Source organism: Bos taurus, chromosome 23 (assembly GCF_002263795.3).
Source record: "Bos taurus isolate L1 Dominette 01449 registration number 42190680 breed Hereford chromosome 23, ARS-UCD2.0, whole genome shotgun sequence".
NCBI lineage: Eukaryota > Metazoa > Chordata > Mammalia > Artiodactyla > Bovidae > Bos > Bos taurus.
In genome coordinates, this window is record NC_037350.1 from 50,836,865 (window position 1) to 50,862,413 (window position 25,549).

Genomic DNA, 25,549 nt, shown 5'->3' on the forward strand with positions numbered 1-25,549 from the left:
ATTGAAAAAAGTAGGGAAAACCACTAGACCATTCAGGTATGACCTAAATCAAATCCCTTATGATTATACAGTGGAAGTGAGAAATAGATTTAAGGGACTAGATCTGATAGAGTGCCTGATGAACTATGGAATGAGGTTCGTGACATTGTGCAGGAGACAGGGATCAAAACCATCCCCATGGAAAAGAAATGCAAAAAAGCAAAATGGCTGTCTGGGGAGGCCTTACAAATAGCTGTGAAAAGAAGAGAAGCAAAAAGCAAAGGAGAAAAGGAAAGATATAAACATCTGAATGCAGAGTTCCAAAGAATAGCAAGAAGAGATAAGAAAGACTTCCTCAGCGATCAATGCAAAGAAATAGAGGAAAACAACAGAATGGGAAAGACTAGAGATCTCTTCAAGAAAATTAGAGATACCAAGGGAACATTACATGCAAAGATGGGCTTGATAAAGGACAGAAATGGTATGTACCTAACAGAAGCATAAGATATGAAGAAGAGATGGCAAGAATACACAGAAGAACTGTACAAAAAAGATCTTCACGACCCAGATAATCACGATGGTGTGATCACTGACCTAGAGCCAGACATCCTGGAATGTGAAGTCAATTGGGCCTTAGAAAGCATCACTACGAACAAAGCTAGTGGAGGTGATGGAATTCCAGTTGAGCTATTTCAAATCCTGAAAGATGATGCTGTGAAAGTGCTGCACTCAATATGCCAGCAAATTTGGAAAACTCAGCAGTGGCCACAGGACTGGAAAAGGTCAGTTTTCATTCCAGTCCCAAAGAAAGGCAATGCCAAAGAATGCTCAAACTACTGCACAATTGCACTCATCTCACATGCTAGTAAAGTAATGCTTAAAATTCTCCAAGCCAGGCTTCAGCAATATGTGAACCATGAACTTCCAGATGTTCAAGCTGGTTTTAGAAAAGGCAGAAGAACCAGAGATCAAATTGCCAACATCCGCTGGATCATGGAAAAAGCAAGAGAGTTCCAGAAAAACATCTATTTCTGCCTTATTGACTATGCCAAAGCCTTTGATTGTGTGGATCACAATAAACTGTGGAAAATTCTGAAAGAGATGGGAATACCAGACCACCTGACCTGCCTCTTGAGAAATTTGTATGCAGGTCAGGAAGCAACAGTTAGAACTGGACATGGAACAACAGATTGGTTCCAAATAGGAAAAGGAGTATGTCAAGGCTGTATATTGTCACCCTGTTTATTTAACTTATATGCAGAGTACATCATGAGAAATACTGGACTGGAAGAAACACAAGCTGGAATCAAGATTGCCGGGAGAAATATCAATAACCTCAGATATGCAGATGACACCACCCTTATGGCAGAAAGTAAAGAGGAACTAAAAAGCCTCTTGATGAAGATGAAAGTGGAGAGTGAAAAAGTTGGCTTAAAGCTCAACATTCAGAAAACAAAGATCATGGCATCCGGTCCCACCACTTCATGGGAAATAGATGGGGAAACAGTGGAAACAGTGTCAGACTTTATTTTTCTGGGCTCCAAAATCACTGCAGATGGTGATTGCAGCCATGAAATTAAAAGACGCTTACTCCTTGGAAGGAAAGTTATGACCAACCTAGATAGCATATTCAAAAGCAGAGACATTACTCTGCCAACAGAGGTTTGTCTAGTCAAGGCTATGGTTTTTCCTGTGGTCATGTATAGGTGTGAGAGTTGGACTGTGAAGAGGGCTGAGAGCCGAAGAATTGATGCTTTTGAACTGTGGTGTTGGAGAAGACTCTTGAGAGTCCCTTGGACTGCAAGGAGATCCAACCAGTCCATTCTAAAGAAGATCAGCCCTGGGATTTCTTTGGAAGGAATGATGCTAAAGCTGAAACTCCAGTAGTTTGGCCACCTCATGCGAAGAGTTGACTCATTGGAAAAGACTCTGATGCTGGGAGGGATTGGGGGCAGGAGGAGAAGGGGACGACAGAGGATGAGATGGCTGGATGGCATCACTGACTCGATGAACATGAGTCTGAGTGAACTCCGGGAGTTGGTGATGGACAGGGAGGCCTGGCCTGCTGCAGTCCATGGGGGCACAAAGAGTCAGACACGACTTGAGTGACTGATCTGATCTGATCTGAAGCTTAGATTGAAAGCTCTCCCACGGCTCTCTATATTCCCAGCACTCACACGTTAAATCTGTTAGAGAATAAATAAATGCGTATAATCAGGTAACTGGGTTCGGTGACCCCGAGGGGTTTAGACGGAGACACGAGGCTGTGAGGTGGAGACTGGAGGGAGGTGGTCTCTGCTTCTTCCTTCTCCACTTGGCCTGAAGGCAGCCTCTCTGGGCTTTTCTCCAGCGAACCCGTGTCTCCCGTAGAGACGCCGGGGGGACTTTATGATGTCGTGGGGCCTTGAGTGCCGAGTCAGGAGAGGAGGGAACTTGTTGATCACACACGTACCGGAAGGAGGCAGCTCTCAGGCCGAACTCTCCTTAGCCACAACCTACTGCTATTGTTTCAAATATATTCCTCCTGACAAGATTTTTACTCGAGTACTCTTGCCTGGAAAATCCCATGGGCGGAGGAGCCTGGTAGGCTCCAGTCCATGGGGTTGCGAAGAGTTGGACACGACTGAGCAACTTCACTTTCAGTTTCCACTTTCATGCATTGGAGAAGGAAATGGCAACCCACTCCAGTGTTCTTGCCTGGAGAATCCCAGGGACGGGGGAGCCTGGTGGGTGGCCGTCTATGGGGTCACACAGAGTTGGAAACGACTGAAGCGACTTAGCAGCAGCAGCAACAACATTTTTGTGTATCTATTTATGGCTGCGTCGGGCCTTCGTAGCCGTGTGGGCTCCTCTCTAGCTGCAGTGCTCAGGATTCCCATCATGGCCGCTTCCCTTGCTGCCGACTGTGGGCTCAGGGGCAGGCTCAGGGCTTGAGGGGCCTGCGCTGAACTCCCCCCAGCACGTGGGGTCTTCCCGGACCAGGAATCAAACCCGAGTCCCTTGCATTGGCAGGCGGATTCTTGACCCCCAGGCCACCAGGGAAGTCCCCTGGTGTCGAGTTTTGTAATGTGCTGGTTTTTTGTTTGTTTCAGGCAGAAGCGCTGTCAGGACAGGCACGTGAGGAGATGGCCTCTGTTAGGTGGGTTAACGGAGAAAGCTCCGACAGGACAAAAATCTATCAAAAACCACTGACTTGGTCTTTCCTTCTCCCACAGGCCAGTGTCTGCCCGGTGGGTGGTGAGTGGCCCAGGATTACTGCTGGAACCGGACTGAATGTCTTGGAAGTGACTTCCGCATCCAACGATGCCTGTGAGACGGCCCAGAGTCTCTGCAGGCGATCTGATCTTGGGGCTGAAAGTGTCACTGGCTCCGTGTATTTATTATGTTTTAATAACACAAGGAAAAGTGTCCCCGGCAGTGAGCTGAGTCATAAGAAGGCGTGTGTGGTGCACCGGCTTCCAGAAAATCCACACCTGGACTGGTCCCAGCACACAGACGGCACCGCCGCTTCTGAAAACACCAGGGTCAGAAAGAAACATCTCCTCTTTCCGTAGAAAGGGGCTTCACACAGAGGGCCTTCCCTGGTGGCTCAGTGGTAAAGAATCCACCTGCCAACGCAGGAGACGAGGGTTTGATCCTTGGGTCAGAAAGATCCCCTGGAGGAGGGCATGGCAACCCACTCCAGTATTTGTGCTCAGAGAATCCCGTGGACAGAGGAGCCTGGTGGGCTGCAGGACATGGGGTCGCAGAGTCGGGCATGACTGAGCGACTGAACAACCTCGCAGAGGGGCCTTCCGAGGTCTGTAACCAACGCCGTCTGTGAGCCAGGTGCTGGGGTCTTCATGGGACTCCTCTCCGGCCCTGATTTAGCTCAGGTTTACTGCTGAAGAGACTGCGGGGCAGAGTGTGGATTTAGGGTGCCTGACTCCACACCCTGGGGCCCCCTCATGTACTCCTGCTCCTCTGGGTGTCAGAGATCGGGGCAGGGGTGGGTGGACAGGCCCCGGGTGGCAGAGGCCCCACGGCAAGAGGGGAGCAGCAGCCAGCCCCGAGATCTCAAAGAAAGACAGAGCGAGAGAGACGCTCCCAGCAGATGTTGGTGTTCCTGGACACACAGATGCTCTTCTCAGCTCCCATGTCAAAACAAACTTGGAGCTTTTTCAATAGGAAACTGGAAATCCCAAGTCACCAGTGACAGAGGGGTGGGAGGTCTCGAGAGTCTCCGTGCCTTCTGCCCTCTGTCCCCTGAACCCTGACGGCCTGACTCAGGCTCAGCCTCCATCCTGGCTCCGCAGCCCCCACTGGCATCATCGAAACTCTTGCTGCAAGGCTGCTGAAACCGTGTCACCTGGCTAAACGGCAGGAGGGTGGCGGTTTACCGGCAGCTGGCAGAGAGGGCAGGGGCGCGGCTGGCTCCGGAAACCCTTGCACTGCTGCCCGAACACGCCTGGCCGCTGTCCCTGGGGCCAGCCGCCTCCTCTCCCGGCCCTCCACAGTCACACGGGGCGTCCCGCCTGGAGGAGCCGGACCTGGAAGGGGCACCCAGCAGGCCACTGCATGGAGTCCGTGCCTAGGTGGGGCCGGGCGGGGCCTGGAAGAAGCCCCCAGAAACCCCTCGGGCACACGCTGAGCACAGAGGGGCAGGATTTTCCTACAGAAGGGGGTGGTCAGGTCGAGCGCACCAAATTCTAGGCGTCCAGCTAGTGTCACGACACCAAAGTGTCCCAGAGCCACTGAGGACACCGTTTCTTAGCACAGGTCGGGCACAGACATCCCGGGAGTGGCCCTGAGACGTGTTGGTCGCCGGGCTGGGCTCTCCTGCCTGGCCTCTTACGGGCTCTGAGGATGCTGTGCAGGCCGGAGGCCCGCCTGAGGGCCCCTGCCTTAGAGACAGAGCTGGGTCTGTGGCTTCCCGTGAGATCTGATGTCCACCCTGGAGAGGAAGTTGCCTCTGATCTTCCACAATTTCAACACACTCACAGTTTCCTATGCCAGGAGCAGGGAGGCAGGGGCAGACAGGCCACGAGAGGTTCCACTTCAGTGCCAGGAGGGTTTACCGCTGTCGTTCAGGTGCTCAGTCATGTCCGACTCCTGTTTGACCCCATGGACTGCAGCCCGCCAGGCTCCTCTGTCCATGGGATTCTCCGGGCAAGAAGACTGGAGTGGGCTGCCATTTCCTTCTCCAGGGATCTTCCTGACCCAGGGATCAAACCACATCTCCTGAGCCGCCTGGGACGCCCTCCAGGCGGGCAGATGACAACAAACAGCAGAAATCCATCCGTCCTGTGCCTCAGGGCGGCTCTCCCACAGGGAGAAGAGGGGTAAGAACACGGACTTCCCGGTGGTCTAGGGGTTAAGAATCCACCTCGCAATGCATGGGATGTGGGTTTGATTCCTGGTCGGGGAACTAAGATCCCACACGTCATGCGGGCACCTAAGCCCAAGCACTCCAAGTAGAGAAAAGCCCGAATCCCACCGTGAAGGCCCTTGGTGCTGCAATTAAGCCAGATGAAGCCATAAATAAATAAAGTAAAACTGCTAATTAAAAAAAAAAAGTAGAAGACAACAGTTTGCCAACTGGGTTCCATCCACGCCTGTGTGAACGACCAGCAAGCTAATGAAAAAATATTTCTTCTGCCCTGTCCCGCCTCTGAAACCTGCCCATTATCCCTCACACATTATCCCAAGAAGAGTCCCTCACTTTTAGAAGGTTGATAAAGTACTTCCCCCTAAGTTATCTCACCCAACTTTCGTAAGAAACTTCCAAAGGAAAAGTGGGCTCGGTAGCCTCTCTTAGCCTCACTATGGCTTTGTCTCAAAACCCAGTCGTCCCCTCACGTGAGGAGGCTGGAACTGAAAGGCCCACCAGCGAAACCTGGAGCCTCCTTTACATGGTTTCGTGGTGTGAATTCAAACCCTGAACCTCAAATTGTACGTGCTTTCAGAGGTTATTATAATCCACTCTCCATCAGGGGATGAGGACACTGAGGCTTGAAGACACTAATTAATACCCTGGGATTCCAGAAGCTGTCCAACTGAGTCTCACCATTATGACCTTGGGCATGTTCACCGTACACTTTTGATTTCACTTCATGGACAGGTGACTTGCCATCAGTTTGTTGCTTAATAAAGAGACTACAAAGGGACTCGAGTCCTGCTTTTAGAGCCGAAGCAGAAAGTTCACACCACACCCTAACTACACCCCCAGCTGTCCCCAGCTCAGCCAGGGAACCGCGCCCCGAGTCAGGGAACCGTGCCCCGAGCCAGGGAAGGTTCGCATCTGCCCGTCGAGGACCAGTCTCCTCCTCATCTTCTCCAGCAAGAAAACCAATGAACAAGTGCTCGCTGAAGACCTCCCAGGAGCCAGGCGTTGTGGGGTTACCACGTCATCACCACAGCTGCCCTCAGAAGGCTTTTCATCTGAAACCAAGAGGCCAGAACCTGGGCAGGACCAGCTGGGCGTGATGTCAGCGGAGGGAGGTGCGGTTTGTTCTAACTGCAGGATGGCTCAGGGATGCCTTCACATTTTTGCTGGATCTTGGGACAAAGTTTCGAACAATAGATTGTGGAAAAAAGCAGGATTCTGACCCAACTGCTTTCTGCTTCAGGGAACCGCTGAGCGTTAGAAGGCCTCATGTTATGCAACTCCCACCCGGTAATGAAGCATCAGCTGGGGCCCTGCTGTTGCTCAAGCAGAGGCCGCGGGACCCCAGCGCAACCCCCAGGGGGGAACCGGCACCTTCCTCCAGGGCACCTGGACGTGGGCTTCCGATGCCCACGGTGAAGTGTGAGGTTTTCCACACCCTCGGCCCCAGAGGAGGCTTCCTGTTTTCACAATACTCGTTTCCCTGGGGCGTAAGAGCGGGGAAGGGGCAGATGCGCGGGGCAGGAACTTACAGGCTGCAGGCTGGAGGCCATGCATCTTGCTCCCTGGTCAGGAGCTAAGTCAATAAAACTCCTGGTTCTCAATGGAAGTCAAAAGTTGATCAAAATTGGCCAGGAGCACAGAAGTTTAGTTTCTCGAAAAATCTGTCTTCCTCAGGCCTGGCTGGCCCCATGGAATGTCATGAGAACCAGCAAGACACCCTTTCCAACTCCGACTGTCAGCCAACCCTCCGTGGGGCAGGTCTGGCCAGCACAACGCACACAAGTCCATGTCCAGGTGGATGATTTCAAGGAGCCCCATCGGGGAAAACCAGCCGCTGCGGTAGGAAGGGGCGACAGAGGCAGGCAGGCCGGCCCAGGCGGCACGGGGACTTGGGGCAGGCTGGTCGGCCTCCCGAGTCACCGACGTGGTCGGAGCCAGTAGGAACAGACACAGGAGTGCGCAGGAGGGAGGCAGCAGGGTGGAAGGAAGATACCCTGTGTCTGGAAGAGCCTGTTGGCCACCGAAACTGCTTTCTGGATTCTCGAAGTGTGGTTTGCAGGGGCCAGCAGAGAAAGCATCATCTGGGGACCCAGTAGAGATGGACCCACCACAGCTGGGCTGCACTGGCATTCTGGGCTCCAACGGACTCACGAGCCTGAGAACCACTGGCCAGGCGGCTGAGCACTCGGGCTGCCTGGGTTCCAAGCCCTCTCTGTGGCCCTGGGACAGTCACTCAGCCTTCCTGAGTCCCAAGTTCTGCTCTGAATACAAAATAGATGCAGCTCAGATGGTCATTTGAGAAACAGAAGATAAAACACTTTCAACAATGCCGGACAAAAAGGAGGGCAGCTCGCCTGTTTACAATGATTGTTGTTTTTTAGTTGCTCAGTCGTGTCCGACTATTTGCAACCCCATGGATGGCAGCACACCAGGCTGCCCTGTCCTCCCCATTTCCCGGAGTATGTTCAAACTCATGTCCATTGAGTCGGCGATGCCATCCAACCATCTCATCCTCTGTCGTCCCCTTTTCCTCCCACCTTCAATCTTTCCCAGCATCAGGGTCTTTCCCAATGAGTCAGCTCTTCCCACCAGGTAGCCAAAGTATTGGAGCTTCAGCTTCAGCATCAGTCCTTCAAATGAATACTTAGGATTGATTTCCTTTAGGATAGACTGGTTGGATCTCCTTGCCGTCCAAGGGACGCTCAAGAGTCTTCTCCAGCACCAGAATTCAAAAGCATCAATTCTTCGGTGCTCAGCCTTCATTGTGGTCCAACTCTCACATCTGTACATAACCCCTGGGAAACCATGGCTTTGACTAGACGGACCTTCACAATGATTGACATGAGCCAGAACCCTGCCGAGTGTCCCAGCGTCCCTGGAAGACTGCGGCCATCCCTGTCCCCAGACTGGCCTCCCCGAGGAACTGACGTCATGCGTGTTTCTCAGCAGGTCTTCCCCGCTGCCGTTAGGTGATCCTTTGACCCCCATCCTACAGATGAAGAGTGAAAGCGAAGGTGGTGACCTTGGCCAAGGTCACACAGGCGAGAAGCGGTGCAGACGGACCTGGGCCCTGGCTCTTCACCCCTGGGCACAGGGGGCTGTGGGCAGACAGACCTGGGCCCTGGCTCTTCACCCCTGGGCGCAGGGGGCTGTGGGCAGGGAGGGTGGGAGTGAAGTGGGAGTGACGCTAGATGGGGGGCGGGACACAGTCCGAGGACCAAAGGGTGGACTCGCTTTTTACCCCGAGAGCAGCGGGAGGACGCGTGGGTGGGGTGATCAGACCCCTCCTTGGGCGGGGAAGGGCCCAGGGCAGTGCAGTCCAGGCTGGTGAAGGAGCTGCAGGAAGGGGCCTGGGGTGCAGACCGCGTCTCTGCTTCTCAGGAGCCGCGTGTCACAGCCCGCGTGTCACACGCAGTGCGCGGCCCTGGGACTGTGTGCGCAGCCACCGAAAGCCGCAAAGACAGTTCCAGGACCTGACCAACCTCGAGGCGAGAGAAGGCAGGCTCAGGAACAGCTGAGGCCGCCTTCGATTTTCTCACACACGCTGGGAGAAACACCCAGGAGGCAGAGACTAAGGAGCTGGTGGAGGTTACCGCTGAGAACTAAAGTTAAACTGGGCTCATGTTATTTTTTTGCCACGTTATTTTTTTGTTTTGGTTTTGGCTGTATCCCCTCCGGTACCTCTTTGGCAAAGGTCACAATTACTTTTGTAATCAGAAATAAATAGTAACTGGCCTGTGAGGCTAACCACAAACACTGCGACGGCCCTGGCTACGTGTGGTCGCGGGCACCAGATGGCCGCCGGGCTGCGTGTGGCTGTGGGCACCAGGTGGCCGCTGGGCTGCGTGTGGCCGTGGGCACCCGGTGGCTGCTGGGCTGAGACTGGTGGAGGCTGCCTCCTGGTGGACGCACAGGTCGAGGGCCGAGCTGGGCTGTGAGCGGCGTCACGGCTCAGTGACAGCTCATGTAGTCACTCAGCTTCTCACTCAACACACACACGCTGCATGATGGGATATAAAACACAACTTAAGTACTGTTTAAACTAACGGTGTTTATGACAAAACCACCTTTCGGAACACGGCTTATGTCTGCTTTTGTTGGAGTTGTTTCTTGTCTCCACCTTGGTCCTGCTGCCTGGAGACTAGTAAGTTCACTCCCGGGCTGTTACGGAGAAGCGGGGTGGTTTTCTGGGTACGTTTCCTAACTACAGCTATAGTCCAGAAGCTACTGATTGGCATATGTTGCTCGCATCGGGCCGTCTCGCTGGACTGTTTCTCGGGGCACACCGTCGGCTGGAGCTCTGCGTCTTCTGAGACGCGCTGACCGTGCGTCTGCTCTCAGAGATGTGTCCGTTCCACCCCCACCCTTGACCCTCCAGACCCAAGCTCCCACGTCTTTAGCCGGGAGCGCCTGGCAGGTTCTGCAATGGGGGCACCAGCAGGTCAGGGGGCAGAAGAAGTGGCCAGGCGCCCTCTCCTTCCCCCACCCCCCACTCCTGCCAGGATGTGCAGTGGAGGCTGGGTCCTCCCCTGACGCCCCCAACTCGGGGATCAGAGGTGCTGACCTGGCCTGGTCAGAGGTGCTGGCTGGCTTCCACCGCCCTGGGCCCCTCCAGCTCCCTCCATTTCCCGCTAGGCCATGAGACCCCACGGCTGGGAGTGGTGAGCTTTCCTTATCTAGAACACTAGTCAAGAGGAGGCAATGGCACCCCACTCCAGTACTGTTGCCCGGAAAATCCCATGGATGGAGGAGCCTGGTGGGCTGCAGTCCATGGGGTCGCTAAGAGTCAGATACAACTGAGCGACTTCACTTTCACTTTCACGCACTGGAGAAGGAAATGGCAACCCACTCCAGTGTTCTTGCCTGGAGAATCCCAGGGACAGGGGAGCCGGTGGGCTGCAGTCAACGGGGTCGCACAGAGTCAGACACGACTGAATCGACTTAGCAGCAGCAGCAGCAGCAGTCAATAGGATGGGTTGAGCCCATCTCGTTTCATTTCCTCCCAAGGCCCTGTCCATCTTGCAGGAAAGGCGTCTTAAGCTGCAGAATGAGGGGCAGCACAGCGCGGGAGGCTGGGCCCTAGGCCACAACTGGGCAGGTCCCAGGAGAGCACCAAGAACCCACCCTGTCTACATAGTGGGCGTCCCCAGGGCTCCGACAGCGGTGCTCACCCTCTGCTGCCCCAGGAGGCTCTCTGAACCAGACCCAGCAGAGCTGGGGGCCTGGTCCCCTTCTCACACAGAGCCCCGGTACACAAGCGCATGCTGCGGGGGATGCCTGACCACATGGCCCCCAAAACGCGGGCGGCAGACGTTTCCCCACCCGGGGGAGGACAGTTCTCCGGGACCCTAACCGGCCAGAGAGGATAAGCCCTGCGGACTCTGGACGCCAGGTTCCCACAAACGGCTCCTGGAGGATCCAATCACACCTTGCCCAGCCCCTACTCACGTTCTGAGCTTCCAATCTGCTGTCGAGCTGAACAGGAGCTTCTTACTGGGGTGACTGGACATCTGAGGGGCAAGTGCTAGGAAAGACAGACGCCAAATGGACAGAAAAAATGAACGTGGAAGGAAAGAGCGCGTACGGGGAGAAAATGAAAAACAAGTTTAATATCCAGAGAAGATAAGCAATCACAACACACACAGCTTACAACCAGAAGAAAGGACAGTAACAGAAAAGTGAGCTCTCGGAAATGAACAAGGTGATGATGGCAAAGATGAAAAACAAGCCCGAGGAACCGTTCCAGGCAGCAGAGCAAGGAGACAAAGGATGGAAAACAAGGAGGAAAGAAACACACACGAGGAACCGGTTTGGGGGGCTGACCTAGGCTGTTCCAGGAGGGACTGGAGGAGGTGGAGGTGAGGACCCCCAGGCGAGAGCAGCCCTCTGCAGGGATGCCTGATGCCAACCAAGGCCCCCAAGGAGCTGGCCAGTCTGGAGCAAGCCACCAAGCTTTCTGTCCCAAAAACGTCCACCGTGGTCCTCAGTTTACCGGGTTACTACAAGGTCTCAGATGAGCTGTCCACGCTGGCACGCAAAACATCCTCAGCACACGCCAGCCGCCAGCTCCTCTTGCATACACGTGCCACACACAGTTCAGTTCAGTTGCTCAGTCGTGTCTATTTGCGACCCCATGGACTGCACCACGCCAGGCTTCCCTGTTCATCACCAACTCCCAGAGTTCACTCAGACTCATGTCCATTGAGTCAGCGATGCCATCCAACCATCTCATCCTCTGTCGTCCCCTTCTCCTCCTGCCCTCAGTCTTTCCCAGCATCAGGGTCTTTTCCAATGAGTCAGCTCTTCCCACCAGGTGGCCCAAGTATTGGAGCTTCAGCTTCAGCATCAGTCCTAAAGAACACACAGGGCTGATCTCCTTTAGGATGGACTGGTTGGATCTCCTTGCAGTCCAAGGGACTCTCAAGAGTCTTCTCCAACACCACAGTTCAAAAGCATCAATTCTTCGGCGCTCAGCTTTCTTCACAGTCCAACTCTCACATCCATACATGATCACTGGAAAAACCATAGCCTTGACTAGATTGATCTTTGTTGACAAAGTAATGTCTCTGCTTTTCAATATACTGTCTAGGTTGGTCACAACTTTCCACACAACCCGTTGCCAAACGTGACTGGCTCTCCCTGCAGTCACCCGCATCCCCAGATCGGTCCTCACCATTTCTGCCCCCTGCTTGCCCACCAACACCTCCCTGGCCCTGCAGGTGCCACCTCCCCTCTTGCACCCTGCCGCCCTCCCGTCCCGGCTCAGCGCCGCAGTGCAGGCGACCCAGGACATCGCTCCTTTGCTAGAAACGCAGAGTAAAAGCCCAGCCTTCCAGAACCAACAAGGCTCTGTTGCCTCTGCTGCCTCCCCTCCTCCACTGGGGAGGTATCAGACCAGCCTCCTCACCAGACACTGGTCTGCCTGGCACTTCCTTGCCCAGGGCCACCCCCACTGCCTGGCAGGCTCCCCCACCCCCGGGTATCAGGGCAGCAGACTCCTGCCCCACACCCACCCCAGTTCTGGATGAGGTCCACTTGGCCACCAACATCTCAACCACACCTCCATCCTGTCCACGTCCACCCTGGGGTAAGGACGGACTTAACTCCGGTTTCATAGCACAGGATTTTCTCTTGTTTCCTAATGTTCCCAACAAGAGCTCAGTGTGGGGCAAGCACTCAGTATTTAACGAATGAAAAAAACCGTCCCAGAACTCAAGCTCAAGTGTCCCGACTGAACGGGTCCCCCACACACTCAGTGAAATAAATCACGGCCAACTCTGTGACCCCAGGAAGACCCACTCAGCCTGCAGAGGGAGGGACAGGAAAGCAACTGGCCAGGACGGCCAACTTGGAGCTTCTTTTCCAATTTATTTGAAAAAAAATTTTTTTAGGGTTTCCCAGATGACACTGGTTGTAAAGAACCTGCGTGCTAATACAAGAGACGTGAAAGAGATGGTGGTTTGATCCCTGGGTCCGAAAGATCCCCCAGAAAAGGAAATGGCAACCTACCCCAGTATTCTTGCCTGGGAAATCCCATGGACAGAGGAGCTGGTGAGCTATGCTCCACGGGACCACACACAATCAGGCGTGACTGAGCAACAGACCCGCACACATCTCAGCGCTTACCCGCCTGTGCTGGGTCCTAGCTGCAGCACGTGGGACCTTGTTCCCTGACATGGGGTCGAACCAGGGCCCCCTGCCTCGGCAGCCAGGAGTCTTAGCCACTGGACACCAAGGGAAATCCTTCAACCTAGAGTTTATTCCTGAACCATAAGGCAGGTCTGCAGGCGGAGTAAGCGCATGCACAGACTCTCGGTGGTTTTGCTGCCTAGGCCTCCGTGCTCCTTAAAGCGACTGCAGGTTCTGCCTCACGTGAGCAGGTTGAGCACAGGATCCCGAAGTCGGACGTGATGCACGGATGAAGCAACGGTGCCCAGGATGGGAGGGGTCCCTCCACGGGGCAGACCACCAACAGATGAGCAGGTGGGGTACCCCCCGGAGGAGAGGGGTGCCCAACAGCGGGAGGGAGCTTGAGAAGTCAGTGAAGCAGAGCAGGACCCTGTGGTCCTTTCTCAGGTGCCGCCACCTGCCTTTGTCGGCGGAAAAGCTTTAGCCAAAGGCCAAGTCTAATCAGAGAGGTGAGAGAACACAGAAACAAAGGCAAACAGTCAAGGGAGAGCCAACGGTAGCAGGTTAGTCAGGAAGCAGAGTCAGGGACCTTGAGTTCCTTCTCCAGGGCTACAGATGATATTCAGAACCATATCCCGAGCTGAAACCTTCGCCAGGTGACGTCAGCTGCATGGTGATCAGACTGTAGCCATGACATAAGCTGCAGCAATTCCGAGAACTGGCCTCAAAGGAATGGGAACCAACCAACTCTGGAACTGAAGATTAACTGTACTTAAATCAATCACGATGATGCTTCAAAATCCTTCAAAATTTTTTAAAGTTGATTTTCATAGATACACAGATTTCTGAACTGTTACCTAGGGTCATTTTTCTTCCCGTGTTTACCCATCAGAATGTAACACTGACAGATGTTGAAACCTTGGATTCCAGGTGGAAAACAGGCAAGAATTGAAGAGTACTTTGAAATAGTTTTATTGGCTCATAAGACCTTTGCATATAAAAAAAATACCCAAAACACTATGCAGTATTAAACCACAATTACATTTTTTTTAACCAATTGAAACTACCCAGAATAAACATTTTTTAAAGGAAAAGAAACCTACAGAACTAAACTGTGAAATGACATTATGACTTAAATACTATGACAAAATAGATACCTCCTGATAACGTGAATCCATTGCACGAAGCCGCCAGAACGTTTCATGAGCATAACGTCGCACGGGTGCAAACGAACACAGCGTCACGTCACACACATAGCTGCAGTAGCCGTGCCCCCGCCTCAGGAACGTCGTCTCTGGCACAGAAGGCCGCCCGGACGGCCTGCGCCAGGCCCCGCCCGGTCGCCGCCTGCGTCAGCACCGCCGCTGCTTGAAGAAGTCCACGCCCCGCAGCTCCTGCGGCAGGTACTCCTGCTCCACCGGCTCGCTGTAGGCGGGGTTGTACTTGTAGCCCTGGCCGTAGCCCAGGTCCTTCATCAGCCTGGTGGGCGCGTTGCGCAGGTGCAGGGGAACGGGCGGCAGCGGGCCCTGGTGGCCCCGCAGGCAGGCCTTGACGTTGTTGTAGGCGCTGTACACCTCGACCGACTTCGGGGCTCGCGCCAGGTAGACGACGCACTGGGCCAGGAGCACCTGCGCGGGGTGGGGGCGTCGCCCCGGGTTAACTCTGGGAGACCCCTGCTGCGCTGACATCCCACGGGGCCCACGGTCTGGACAAACCACGACAGGGAGAAGGCGTCCCTCCCCGAGGCGAGGCTAAACCAGACCGGTGGTTTTCTTTTAAAACTGAAAGAACTGTTTATCACATGAAATTCTTCTCAAAACCCCACCACGTAAAGCTAAGCAGGAGCTGCTCTGTCTGTGGGTGAACTTGCAGAGACATCCTGTTCAGCTCCTCTGAGGCTCCTGCCCCCAGGAAACCCTGAGCACCTCTGAGGAGCCCACATGAGACCCTGCCGACACCGAGGTCCCTCCCCCACAGCGTCTAAGCTTCCAGACGGGTCAGAGAGCCAGGCAGCCTCCTCCGTGGTCCAGGCCCAGGGAGGCGCCACCCAAGGTGATGGCACAGGGCGGGGGCCTTACCTCGCACTCGGGCATGCCTATGAAGTGACAGCCTTGGTAGGTGGCGACGGCTTGTGTCAACGCGGACGGGTCGGCCAGGCCTGCCACACATACGAACAGGGGCCAGTTAAGCCCCCGTGCACACCCCCGTGCCGACCCACCACCGCCTGCAGACCCTAACCGAGGAATCCCTCAGAAAAGCCGATCTTAGCTGACTCCAGAGGTGTGCACGGGGTGGTTACTGTGCAGGCTCGAGAACTGTTGTTTCCTTGGAGATAAAAGCTCTACATCCAGTAGGAAAAACAGGAGCCCACGTACAACACCCATAAAGAGCAGAGGCCATGAAGACAGTGACGGATGGACACGCTGAAGGCAGAGCACTTCCTGACACCAAAGAAAGCTAAGGCTCTGAGATCTCCTTTAAACGGGGCCTGGAGCCCTCCCTTTCTATTAACATCTCGGGAGCTCTCTGATGAAAACCAGAACACCTGACTTCAAAGCAAAATTAAAACGCTTCTTTTATTTCAACACAGGCACCTCGGAGAGATTGTGGGCTTGGTTCTGGACTACTGCAATAACAAGAAAACCGAGATAAAGTGAAAACCGTGATAAAGTGAAAACCGCGACAAAGCAAGCTGCACGAATTTTCTGGTTCCCCAGCGTGCACAGAGCTTGTGTTAACAGTACACTGTCGTGCCTAAAACACTTCACTGCTCAACATGCTAGCCGTCCCCCAAGCCTTGAGGGGGTCAATCTTTTTGTAGTAATGATATCAAAGAGGACTTGTCACAGACCTCCAAAACAAAAAAAACGGAGATGCAAGTGTGAACGTCTCAAGATCACCCAAGTGCGACACGGGCACACCACGTGGCAACTGCTGCTGACAGGCCCGTGACACGGGGTGACACGGGGTCCCACGGACCCCACGGCGACAGAGGCACGAGCTGCGAAGGCGGCCCGCACCCCCGTGGCGTCACTACAGAGGGACGCGGGGACCCGTGACTGTGGGAGCCAGACGCCCAGAAACAGAGGACGGACTCCACCAAGTCCCCGCCCCACCCAGCCCAGGACACTCCCGGGGCTCCGCCCCGCCCCGCCCCAGGCCCCGCCCAGGACACTCCCGGGGCTCCGCCCCGCCCCACCCCGGGCCCCGCCCAGGATACTCCCGGGGCTCCGCCCCACCCCAGGCCCCGCCCCAGGCACTCCCGGGGCTCCGCCCCGCCCCACCCCAGATAGGCCCGGGGCTCCGCCCCACCCCCCCCACTCCTGGGGCCCCGCCCCTCCCCCTCCCCCCAGGCCCCGTCCGGCGTCCATCACTCACCCACGTCCTCGCTGGCGAACCTCACGAGCCGCCGGGCCACGTACAGCGGGTCCTCGCCGCCCTCCAGCATGCGACCCAGCCAGTAGAGCGCGGCGCTGGAGTCAGAGCCCCGCATGGACTTGTGCAGCGCCGAGATGCAGTTGTAGTGCTCCTCCCCTGCACGCAGAGCCCCACTCAGCCCTGCGCCTGCCGCGCCGCAGGCCTCTCCCCGGCTGACCTCAGGGAAGCCCAAGCCAGCAAGGGACCCAGGAGGGCCTGAGCACGGTGAGCTCCGACACCTCCCTCACCCGGCCCCGCGGAGGGGCTTGTGCTGCCGCCGCTGCCGCCGAGGGACGCGGGGCCGGGGAGGCGGTGCTGATCCCCGCCCGCTGCAAAGGGCCTCGGTCTCACGCTTCACCGGGTCCACGATGAAGGCAGCACGCTGGAGACCCCACTTCCTTCTAAAGGAGTGGAAATCCGACTCCAGCACGACGGCCCAGAATCACACACACCCTCGTCTACAGGGGACTCTTCATCGCCCATGTCTTTTGTAAAGACACACAGACTGCTGTGCTTATGATGTCGACTATTCCAGCTCAGAGATTTAACAGGAGCTGGTGTCAGGTTTGGTATCTGTAAATATGGTTTTATGAAAACAGATAAATGCACATGGCAAAATTCATTTAAAAAAAGAATAGCACAGAATAAAAGCACCAATTACTACGTAAACTTAATTTTTAATTGTGCCTTTAAGAATTAAAGTGAAAGTCGCTCAGTCGTGTCCAACTCTCCGAGACCCCTTGGACTATACAGTCCATGGGATTCTCCAGGCCAGAATACTGGAGTGGGTAGCCCTTCCCTTCTCCAGGGGATCTTCCCAAACCAGGGATCGAACCCAGGTCTCCCCCGTTGCTGGCGGATTCTTTACCAGCTGAGCCACAAGGGAATTAAGGATTTTAACTCTCATTAAAGAACTCCAACTGAACCAAGCTACTTAAACTAAACACACACCTGAGTTCCCACGATTCCACACCAGCTGTCAGCCCCCTGGTCAGGAGGCAGAGCTGTGCCGGGAGGCTCCAGGTGGAGCTGCCTGGGGGGCCGGGTGCTCACTCACCTGCCCGGTCGTACAGGATGTGTGAGCGCTGCAGGCCCTCCTTCACGTCGCTCTCTGTGACCAGCACACGGCTCGGGGGGTAGCTCTGCCCGCCCTTCTTCCCAAAGGTCTTCCGGGCGCTCAGCCGGGCCAGCACAGCCAGCTGCAGCCCGTTCAGCCCGGCCCGCGCGTCCCCGTCGCTCAGGTGGGCCAGCGTGTCCACAGCCTTGTCCTCGATGAGCACTGAGGACCTGCAACACCAGCGCATGTCACACTCTGGACACCCCCCTCCTGCAGCACGCTGTGCCTCTCATCCCCGAAAGGCCACTCCCGAGCTGTCCGGGACCCCGAGCCCTGGTGTTGGGGCAAGCCTGTGCTGTTAGCAGCCAGAGACAGCGCAGCTGAGCAGAGCCTCGCCCTTGAGTCCCGAGCTTATTTCACCTGACGTTTGGTCCTTTTCCATCCGACGTTCGGTCCTTTGCATCTCCAGGTTCCACATGCACGAATTCAACCGGCCTCGGACGTAAAGTATTAGAGGGAAAAATTCCAGATAGTTCTAGAAAGCACAGCTTGAGTCTGCTGCACACTGACAACCAAGTACAAAGCATTCAGAACCTATGTGCCACGACCTGCTGCTGCTGCTGCTAAGTGGCTTCAGTCGTGCCCGACTCTGTGCGGCCCCACAGACGGCAGCCCACTAGGCTCCGCCGTCCCTGGGATTCTCCAGGCAAGAACACTGGAGTGCGCTGCCATTTCCTTCTCCAATGCATGAAAGTGAAAAGTGAAAGTGAAGTCGCTCAGTTGTGCCCGACTCTTAGCGACCCCATGGACTGCAGCCTACCAGGCTCCTCCATCCATGGGATTTTCCAGGCAAGAGTACTAGAGTGGGGTGCCATGCCTTCTCGGTTGCAACAACCTACACATGGTTTATTTACATCCTGTTAGGCGTGATGAGTCGCCTAGAAACAATGTTGGGAGAAACAAACATATGGGAGGATGTGCTCTGGTCCTAGGCAAACATCAGGCTGTCACAGAAGGGGCCTGCGCATCCTCCAGTCTCGTGTTCTGGTGTCCATGGGGGTGGGGGTCTCTGGATCCAATGCCTTGCAGATCCTGAGGGACAACTCTATAAGCACATCTTCATTTTTGTCCCCAGTCCCTCTGGGCACAGCAGCACCCAGGAGCTGGGCACTGGGCTCTGGTCTGGGACACGCTGCCACAGGGGTACTGACCATGCGTGGACCTTCGTAAAAAAGGTCTAACTGTGACTCCGAGTCTAATTGAGCAACTTTTCCTATTCTGTCTAGTTAGACAAGGTGTCCAACACTTTTAGCTATGTAGAGGGATCTTATTCTTTCTGGCTAGCTGCATACGTACAAAGTGAAATATAACTGTTCAAAGTTACAGCTCAGCCGTGTCCCTGCCAACCTTCAGCTGGAAATGTCACAGCAATTAATAAATCAACGCGGATCATCTGAAGCAGCTACCTGGAGAACAACCCCGAAGGCCCCACTGGGCTGGGCAGGGAGTGCTCAGAGGGCGCCCTGCCTCCCTGGGGGGACAGCGTCGAGGACCCCAGGCTGCACTTGCCCTTGAAGGCCCACCTCTGGCGTCTCCCAGATGCCATGTCTCTGAAGAGACTCCTCTTCAGAGCCTCCCAGCTGCCTCTCCGCCCCCAGGAGTCGGCTCACAACGGACGGCTCTCCCGTTGGCCCGGCCGCCCCTCCTGACCAGACACTCACGATACACACCGAGACCACAGCGCTGCTCTTTGTAGAGCTGACAGCCACTTCCAAAGCGGATTCTGGACGATCTGGAGAAACACTAGACCCACCCGAAAGACAACCCACAGCAGACAACCCACACTGGGGCCAGCAGCAGAGGAGGCGCGGTGGCTCGGGGGAGCCACGGGAAGGGCACACCTGCCTGTGTCTATGCGTATGTGTGTATATGCTTGTCTGTGTGTGTGTGTGCGTGTATAAGTGTGCATATGTATCTGTGTGAGTGCGTCTCTATGTGGGTATATAAGTGTGTATATGTGTGTGTTTAAGTACATGTTTCTGTGCGTGTATATGTGTGTATAAGTACGTGTGTCTCTGGGTATGTGTGTGTGATATATGTATATGCATGTCTGAATAAGTGTGTATAAGTGTGTGTGTCTCTGTGTATAAGTGTGCATGTATATGCGTATATGTGTGTGTGATGTGTGTAACTGTGTCTGCACAAGTGTGTATATGTGTGTGTCTGTGTGTAACTGTGTCTGTACAAGTGTGTATATGTGTGTCTGTCTGTGTGGGGCAGGCAGACCCACACGGCCTCGACACCTCGCCCCAGAACTAGAATCCGACGGCCTTTCTCCTCGGAGCCGCAGGCAGCAGAGCGCCCATAGGACCACGTGCCAGGGGAGCGCGGGGCTGGAGGCCTGAGCCAGTGTCGCAGGGCCGCCCTTCAGAGGCGACTGGCTGCAGCACAGGGGTCCCTAACCCACAGGGCCTGGTGGACGACAGGCCCCACTTGTGCACACCGAGTGGGCCGACTTCAGCTTCCCCACAGCCTCAGGATGGAACGTGTATTTTTAAAAACTGAGACAGATGGGAAGTATAAAAGAAAACAACACCACAAATCCTTATCTGCAACACCCAGAGAGGACAGCAGCTGCCAGGGCGCTTGCTGAGCCCCCTCTGCGAGCCACCCACCCACTAACCTCTCACCTCACTGAGCTGGGGGTGGGCCTGGGGGCAGGCAGAACCTCCGGAACGCCCTGTACCTATCTATCCTGTGACCATCCAGTCAAGCTTCGAAAACAAAACTGGGTCATATCATACAGAGTCTGCAACCTTCATAATAAAACGCTATTTTGAAAAGCAAGCCAGGTACTCAGAACTCTCAGTATTATCCTTTTACCAAACAGGCATCATGGAAACTGTCAACACCAGAGACAAAGGGGTGGATCACCGTCGCTGTGCCACCATCGGGTCAGCGCCCAGGGGCACAGACTGCCCTTCTGAGTGACTGCACCGCGCACACCCGAGGCAGGAAGTGGGCAGAGGACAGGCATACAGGCGGTCTCAGAGCCCATCCTCACGGACAGATGGTGAGCGGGCCTCGTTCATTATGACAAAGGCCAATGAGCAGGCTGCGAGAAAGCCTTTAGAGATGGAGAGTTTTCCACAGTTGGAAAATACAGTCCTCCCCTGAGTGTTTGAGGTCTGCTCTGCTCCACCGTCATCCCTTCCATCAGGTCTGGAGTCATGGGCACCAGGGTAAGTCCACCTGGTCTCCCAACGGCTCCTCATCCCCTCTTTCACACGAGCCACATTCCAGGATCACCCATGTCCAAACTTTAGTCTTTCTAAACTAAAGTTTAGAAAGTTGGAGTAATAAAAGGCTGCTCGGGACAGTCACGAGGCAAGTCTCCGGATGGGAACTGACTGCCAAGAACAACACTGCACAGAGGTTCCAGCCGCGAGCCAGGTCCTTGCAACCCTGCTGACACCACGCGGGTCCTCAAGAGGAGTAAATACGCTGAAACCCCTCGAGACCTCAGGGGAGGGTGAGGAGGGGTGCTCAGGCCCAGAACAGACAGGGAGGTGTTCAGGGACCTCAGCAACCAGCACCCAGAGAAAAGTGTGCCCCGAGTCCGGAGACATGCTTTCACGACTGAAGCTTCAATGATCAATGCCCTCAGGCCCCTCTGGGCTCCTCAGTGCCAGCGTGGGTGGCTTTCCCACCCCAGCTCCACCCTCAAGCCATGTAACCTGGCCCAAGTGGGTCCCTGTCCGTGTCCAGGCTTTCCTGCACCCCAGGTAATTCCTCCCGCATCTAGGACAGGAGCAAACGGCAGAGGCATGCTTCTAACCCAAATAAGGGAAGATCCCTGCTCCACGTAAGGCAATCGATGGCCCACGATTCACATGCCTCTCACGATACAGAGACATCACCCGGAGCAAACGGACGGCCTTTAAGGCATCATTTTCAGTTAGTTTCTTTCCTTTTGTGGAATTGAGTCTGACTTCCAGAATGCACAACAATCACCCTAAAAACACTTGAAAAAGTTTACGGTAACTTTTACACTAATTCTTACTCAAAGTTTTACAGGGAAAAAAAAAAAAAAACAACTGCAGGAAAAAGAAAACTGGAATCTGAGTATAAACTCCAAAAGATTCATGACGTAAGTTTCTCCTATGAAGAAAATAATCAAAAAGCCTCTCCAGGTTTTCCGAGCCTTGATAAAAAGGTGTGCCAGGAAAAGCCCGGAACCTGTCAGCACCAAGGCAAATGCCGAGAACTAAGCCAGGGGCCAGGCGGCCAGTCAGAGCCGGAGGAGCCTCGGGGGCGCCCGGACGGGTGGTCTCTCCATCTGCAGAGACAGGGCAGCCCCTCTGCAGCCCAGCATCACACGCACCCGTCCATCCTGGAAGGACACCCTGCTCATCCGGCCCTCCAGCCCAGCCAGGGGCTCCCCCCGGAGCCAGAGCTGCTTACTCGGAGCTGCTGTTGCCACCGTGGCTCAGAGGGTCGGCAGGGCGGCTGGAGTCCAGCACCTGGATCCCCAGGGAGTTGACGGCCCGCATTAGGATGGTCACCACAGCCTCCACGGGGAGCTTCTCAAGCACGATGACTCGGCAGCGGCTCAGCAGAGCAGCATTGACCTGGAAGGAGGGGTTCTCCGTGGTCGCCCCGATCAGGGTGATGGTCCCACACTCCACGTGAGGAAGGAACGTGTCCTGATCAGGAAGGAAAACAGAAGACGCTGACCTGCAGGATCAGCCTGCAGGATCCAGGGTGAGCTGGCTGTTCCTTCTTTTCCTAATCCTGAGTTCAGGATCCGATCAGCAACTTAAGCTGTCCACTGAGTCCTGATGTTTCAATTACAAATGCCTGAAAATTGGAAACTTGACCCAAAGTAGTTTTTCTCATATCAACAGCCCCGGGATACACCTACAATTTCATTTATCAGACAGAGGAAGCATTTTCTGGACACCAAGAAAATGCTAAGAAAAAGTGAGGGTAACAGGCGTGAAGAAGGGCGGAGGGCCTGGGCTCCTGGAGAATTAGTCACCCCCACCCTGAACCCTTGTGCAGTGACCGCACAGGCTTCACACTCAAGTCCACATTCACAAGGACCAGAAGGAAGAGCACGTACCTGCTGAGACTTATTGAACCGATGAATCTCATCAATAAAAAGGATGGTTTTCCTCTTGAAAAACCTCTTCTCGTTCTGAGCTTGTTTGATGACGTCCCGCACATCGGTTGTCTTGGCGCTGGTTGCCGACAACGTCACGAACCTGATGCTGTGCTTCTTGCTGTTGTTGGCTATGATGTGGGCCAGCGTGGTCTGCGAGAGAGGGCGGGAACTGAGACGGAGGGATGGGCACCAGCATGCCCACCAGCAGCCTGGACACTGCCGCGCCCGGCAGGAGAGCCAGCTGAAACAGCGCGGTGTGTGTTTACACACTAAAGACAATGCTACCCATAAAGCAGGAAAAGCAGCTAAAAGCTCAGCTAATCCCAACCTCCTCTCCTTCATGTCTAACTCCGCTGATGGCTTCCGGGGGACGCTAAGATCTGCGGAATCTCTGGAAAGAGCTGCTGAATGGACGAAGCTGAGCCTGGTGGCAGGTGCCAAGAGAGCAGCAACACCGACCGGCGAGGCGCAGACCCCTGAGCCAGGGGGACCACAGCCCGAAGCTTGCAGGCAGTGCAGAAGAGAACCAGCACTTGAGCTGGGGGATCAATGGTGACCCTAAACCACTTGTGACCGTCCGCTGTGGACGGAGTAAAGCAGCAGCAACGCCTCCATCAGCGCTTCCCGGGAAGTGAAGAAATACAAGGAAAAGTGCGGCTCGGCACCTGGCGCTTACGCGGGGCTGCATACACAGGCACATGCTCTCATTAAGTTTATTACTACTATCGGCATCGCAGTGCGGCAGTAAGGATGGGGGTGAAGAGGGGCAAATGTGCTCCGGAATGAGTGGCAAGGGGGCATTTCATTTTCTGAACGTCACACAGCCCCATCAGACACTGCGGCTGCTCCTCAGCAAGTCCCAGCCCAGAAGCCACACCTGCCTGGCTTGGGACGGGTCACCCACCTCTGCACTGACCAGCCCAGCCCACTGCCTTTCCAGCCACGAGTCCTCTCTGAGTGCGTCCTGCTCACCGCCCCAGGGGTGTTCTTCTTGTTCTCTGCCTCTTCTACCTCTTCCATCTGATTAAAGGTTCTGAGCATCTTAAGTAGATTTCTCGGGAATCAGTAAGGATGCTATTGCATAGCACCGAGCTATGTGGGTTAAATCTGACCAAAGGAAAGCACAAGACACACAGAGGATGAAGCTAGAAAGAAAAACCAAAGAAAACACCATCAAGGCGTCTGAATCTCACAGCTCTGAGCTCTTCTGCACCTAATGCTGGGTTTTGCTTTCCACTCTGTGGTGCTTTCTCCCTCTTCCAGCAGATAAAATGTATGTATTTCTCCCTCTTCCAGCAGATAAAATGTATGTATTTAAGCACTGCTTGGCTCTCTTTCAGTCTTAACACCTGCCTCCTTAAGGCTCCTTCAGACTCCTGCTCAAGTGTTCTTCCAATGCTCTGTTCTCTAGATTGCAGTATCCTAAGTGCCCACCTCTGGGCTTGTGCTAATTCCCAAGAAAGCACTGGACACCAAGACGCACCCAGTTTCTTCTTTAAAGGGCAAGGCATCATAAGAAGTTATGGAAAACAGTGGATGAAAGCGACTTGAAAAGGGAAGGAGTTCTCAGGTCAGCCCTGTTAAATAAGTACAGTTTCAAGGTTTGATGAAGAACTGTCTGCAAGAACAAAGCGAATGAACAAGAAACCCGATAGCTAAACAGAAGGAAGCACAACAGAAATTTAAAATTTTTTGCATTTTTTTTTTTCCAAAACTGAATGGACACACTCCTGAATGGGAAACTGCTCCAGGCCACCTGTCTTTTCCCAGAGAATCAGGCTACTAACAGCCAGCGGGTGAGGGCGGGGCGGGACGCCTCGGGGCCCTGATCGGAACCCCCCATCTCCCCCCGCAGAGGGCCGGGACGGCGCGCTGACCTTGCCGCAGCCCGGTGGCCCCCACAGGATGAGCGAAGGCACCTCGCTGGCCTCGAGCAGCGAGCGCAGCAGCGTCTCGGGCCCCACGGCGCGGCCCTGTCCCACGAAGTCCTGCAGCGCGTCGGGGCGCATGGTGTCGGCCAGCGGCTTCCCCTCCAGCAGCTGCCGCACCTCCTCGGCCGCAGGCGCGCGCGGGCGGCCCCCGGGGGCCCCGAATGCGGCGGCGCCCGCGTCCGCGTCCCAGCGGCCCGCGTCGTCCTCGCCGTCTGCGTCGCCCGCCGCCTCCTCCTCCTCCGGCGCCTCGGCCTCGCCCCAGCTCCGCGGGGACGCGCCGCCCGCCGCCGCCGCCGCCGCCGGCCGCGGCCCCGCGCCCTTGCCGCCCGGGCTGCCGGGCCGCGCGCCCGGGAAGTCGGGCAGCAGGCGCGCGCCGCTGGGCGTGGGCGGCGCGTCGTCGCTCTCGCGGTCCTCGCTCTCGCCGCCGTCGTCCGGCTCCTCCGCCTCGCCCTCGCTGCTCTCGGCCGCCGTCGGCGTGGCCGGCTGCTTGAGCGCCGAGCTCTCGGACGGCCGGCGCCGCTTGGCGCGGGGCTGCGCCGGCTCCGCCAGGCCCGCCGGGTGCAGCAGCAGGCAGCGGTCCAGGTGCGCGTTGATGTGCGCGGCGGGCATGGCCTGCTGGCACACGGGGCACTGCACCCGGTGCAGCTGCGCCAGCAGCGGGTCGTCCTCCGGCCCGCTCACCTCCATGGCGGCCGCCGCGCTAGGCCCCGCGCCGCGCGCCCCCGGCTCCGGGAGGCGGCAGGACGCGCGCGGCCCGGCGCAGAGCGCCGCTCAGGCCTCACGTCCGGGCCGCCCGCGTCGACCCGCCCTCTGCCCGCCGCCCCTCCGCCTCGCGCGGCGCGCCGGGAAGCGGAGTCCGCGGTAGCCCGCCCGGCCGCCGCCGGCGCCGGCTCGCACGGCCCGACGGGAAATGTAGTCCGCGACCGCTCGGCGGGCTGAGGAGCGCTCCTTTCCGGCCGGCGCGGGCAGCGGCTCGCACGGCCTGCCGGGAAACGTAGTCC

General features: G+C 55.8%; 1 protein-coding gene across 1 annotated transcript; it reads right to left on the minus strand.

Annotated features, from left to right (window-relative positions):
* Positions 1-13,924: 13,924 nt before the first annotated feature.
* On the minus strand, positions 13,925-25,330 carry WRNIP1 (WRN helicase interacting protein 1). The gene is made up of 7 exons (NM_001103106.2): positions 24,495-25,330; positions 22,576-22,767; positions 21,915-22,156; positions 17,451-17,680; positions 16,355-16,510; positions 15,055-15,134; positions 13,925-14,604 (listed from the first exon to the last, which is right to left on the minus strand). Exons 1-7 carry the CDS (start codon positions 25,233-25,235, stop codon positions 14,329-14,331), a joined length of 1,917 nt encoding a protein of 638 aa, NP_001096576.1. The 5' UTR covers positions 25,236-25,330; the 3' UTR covers positions 13,925-14,328.
* Between the last annotated feature and the right edge of the window lie 219 nt (positions 25,331-25,549).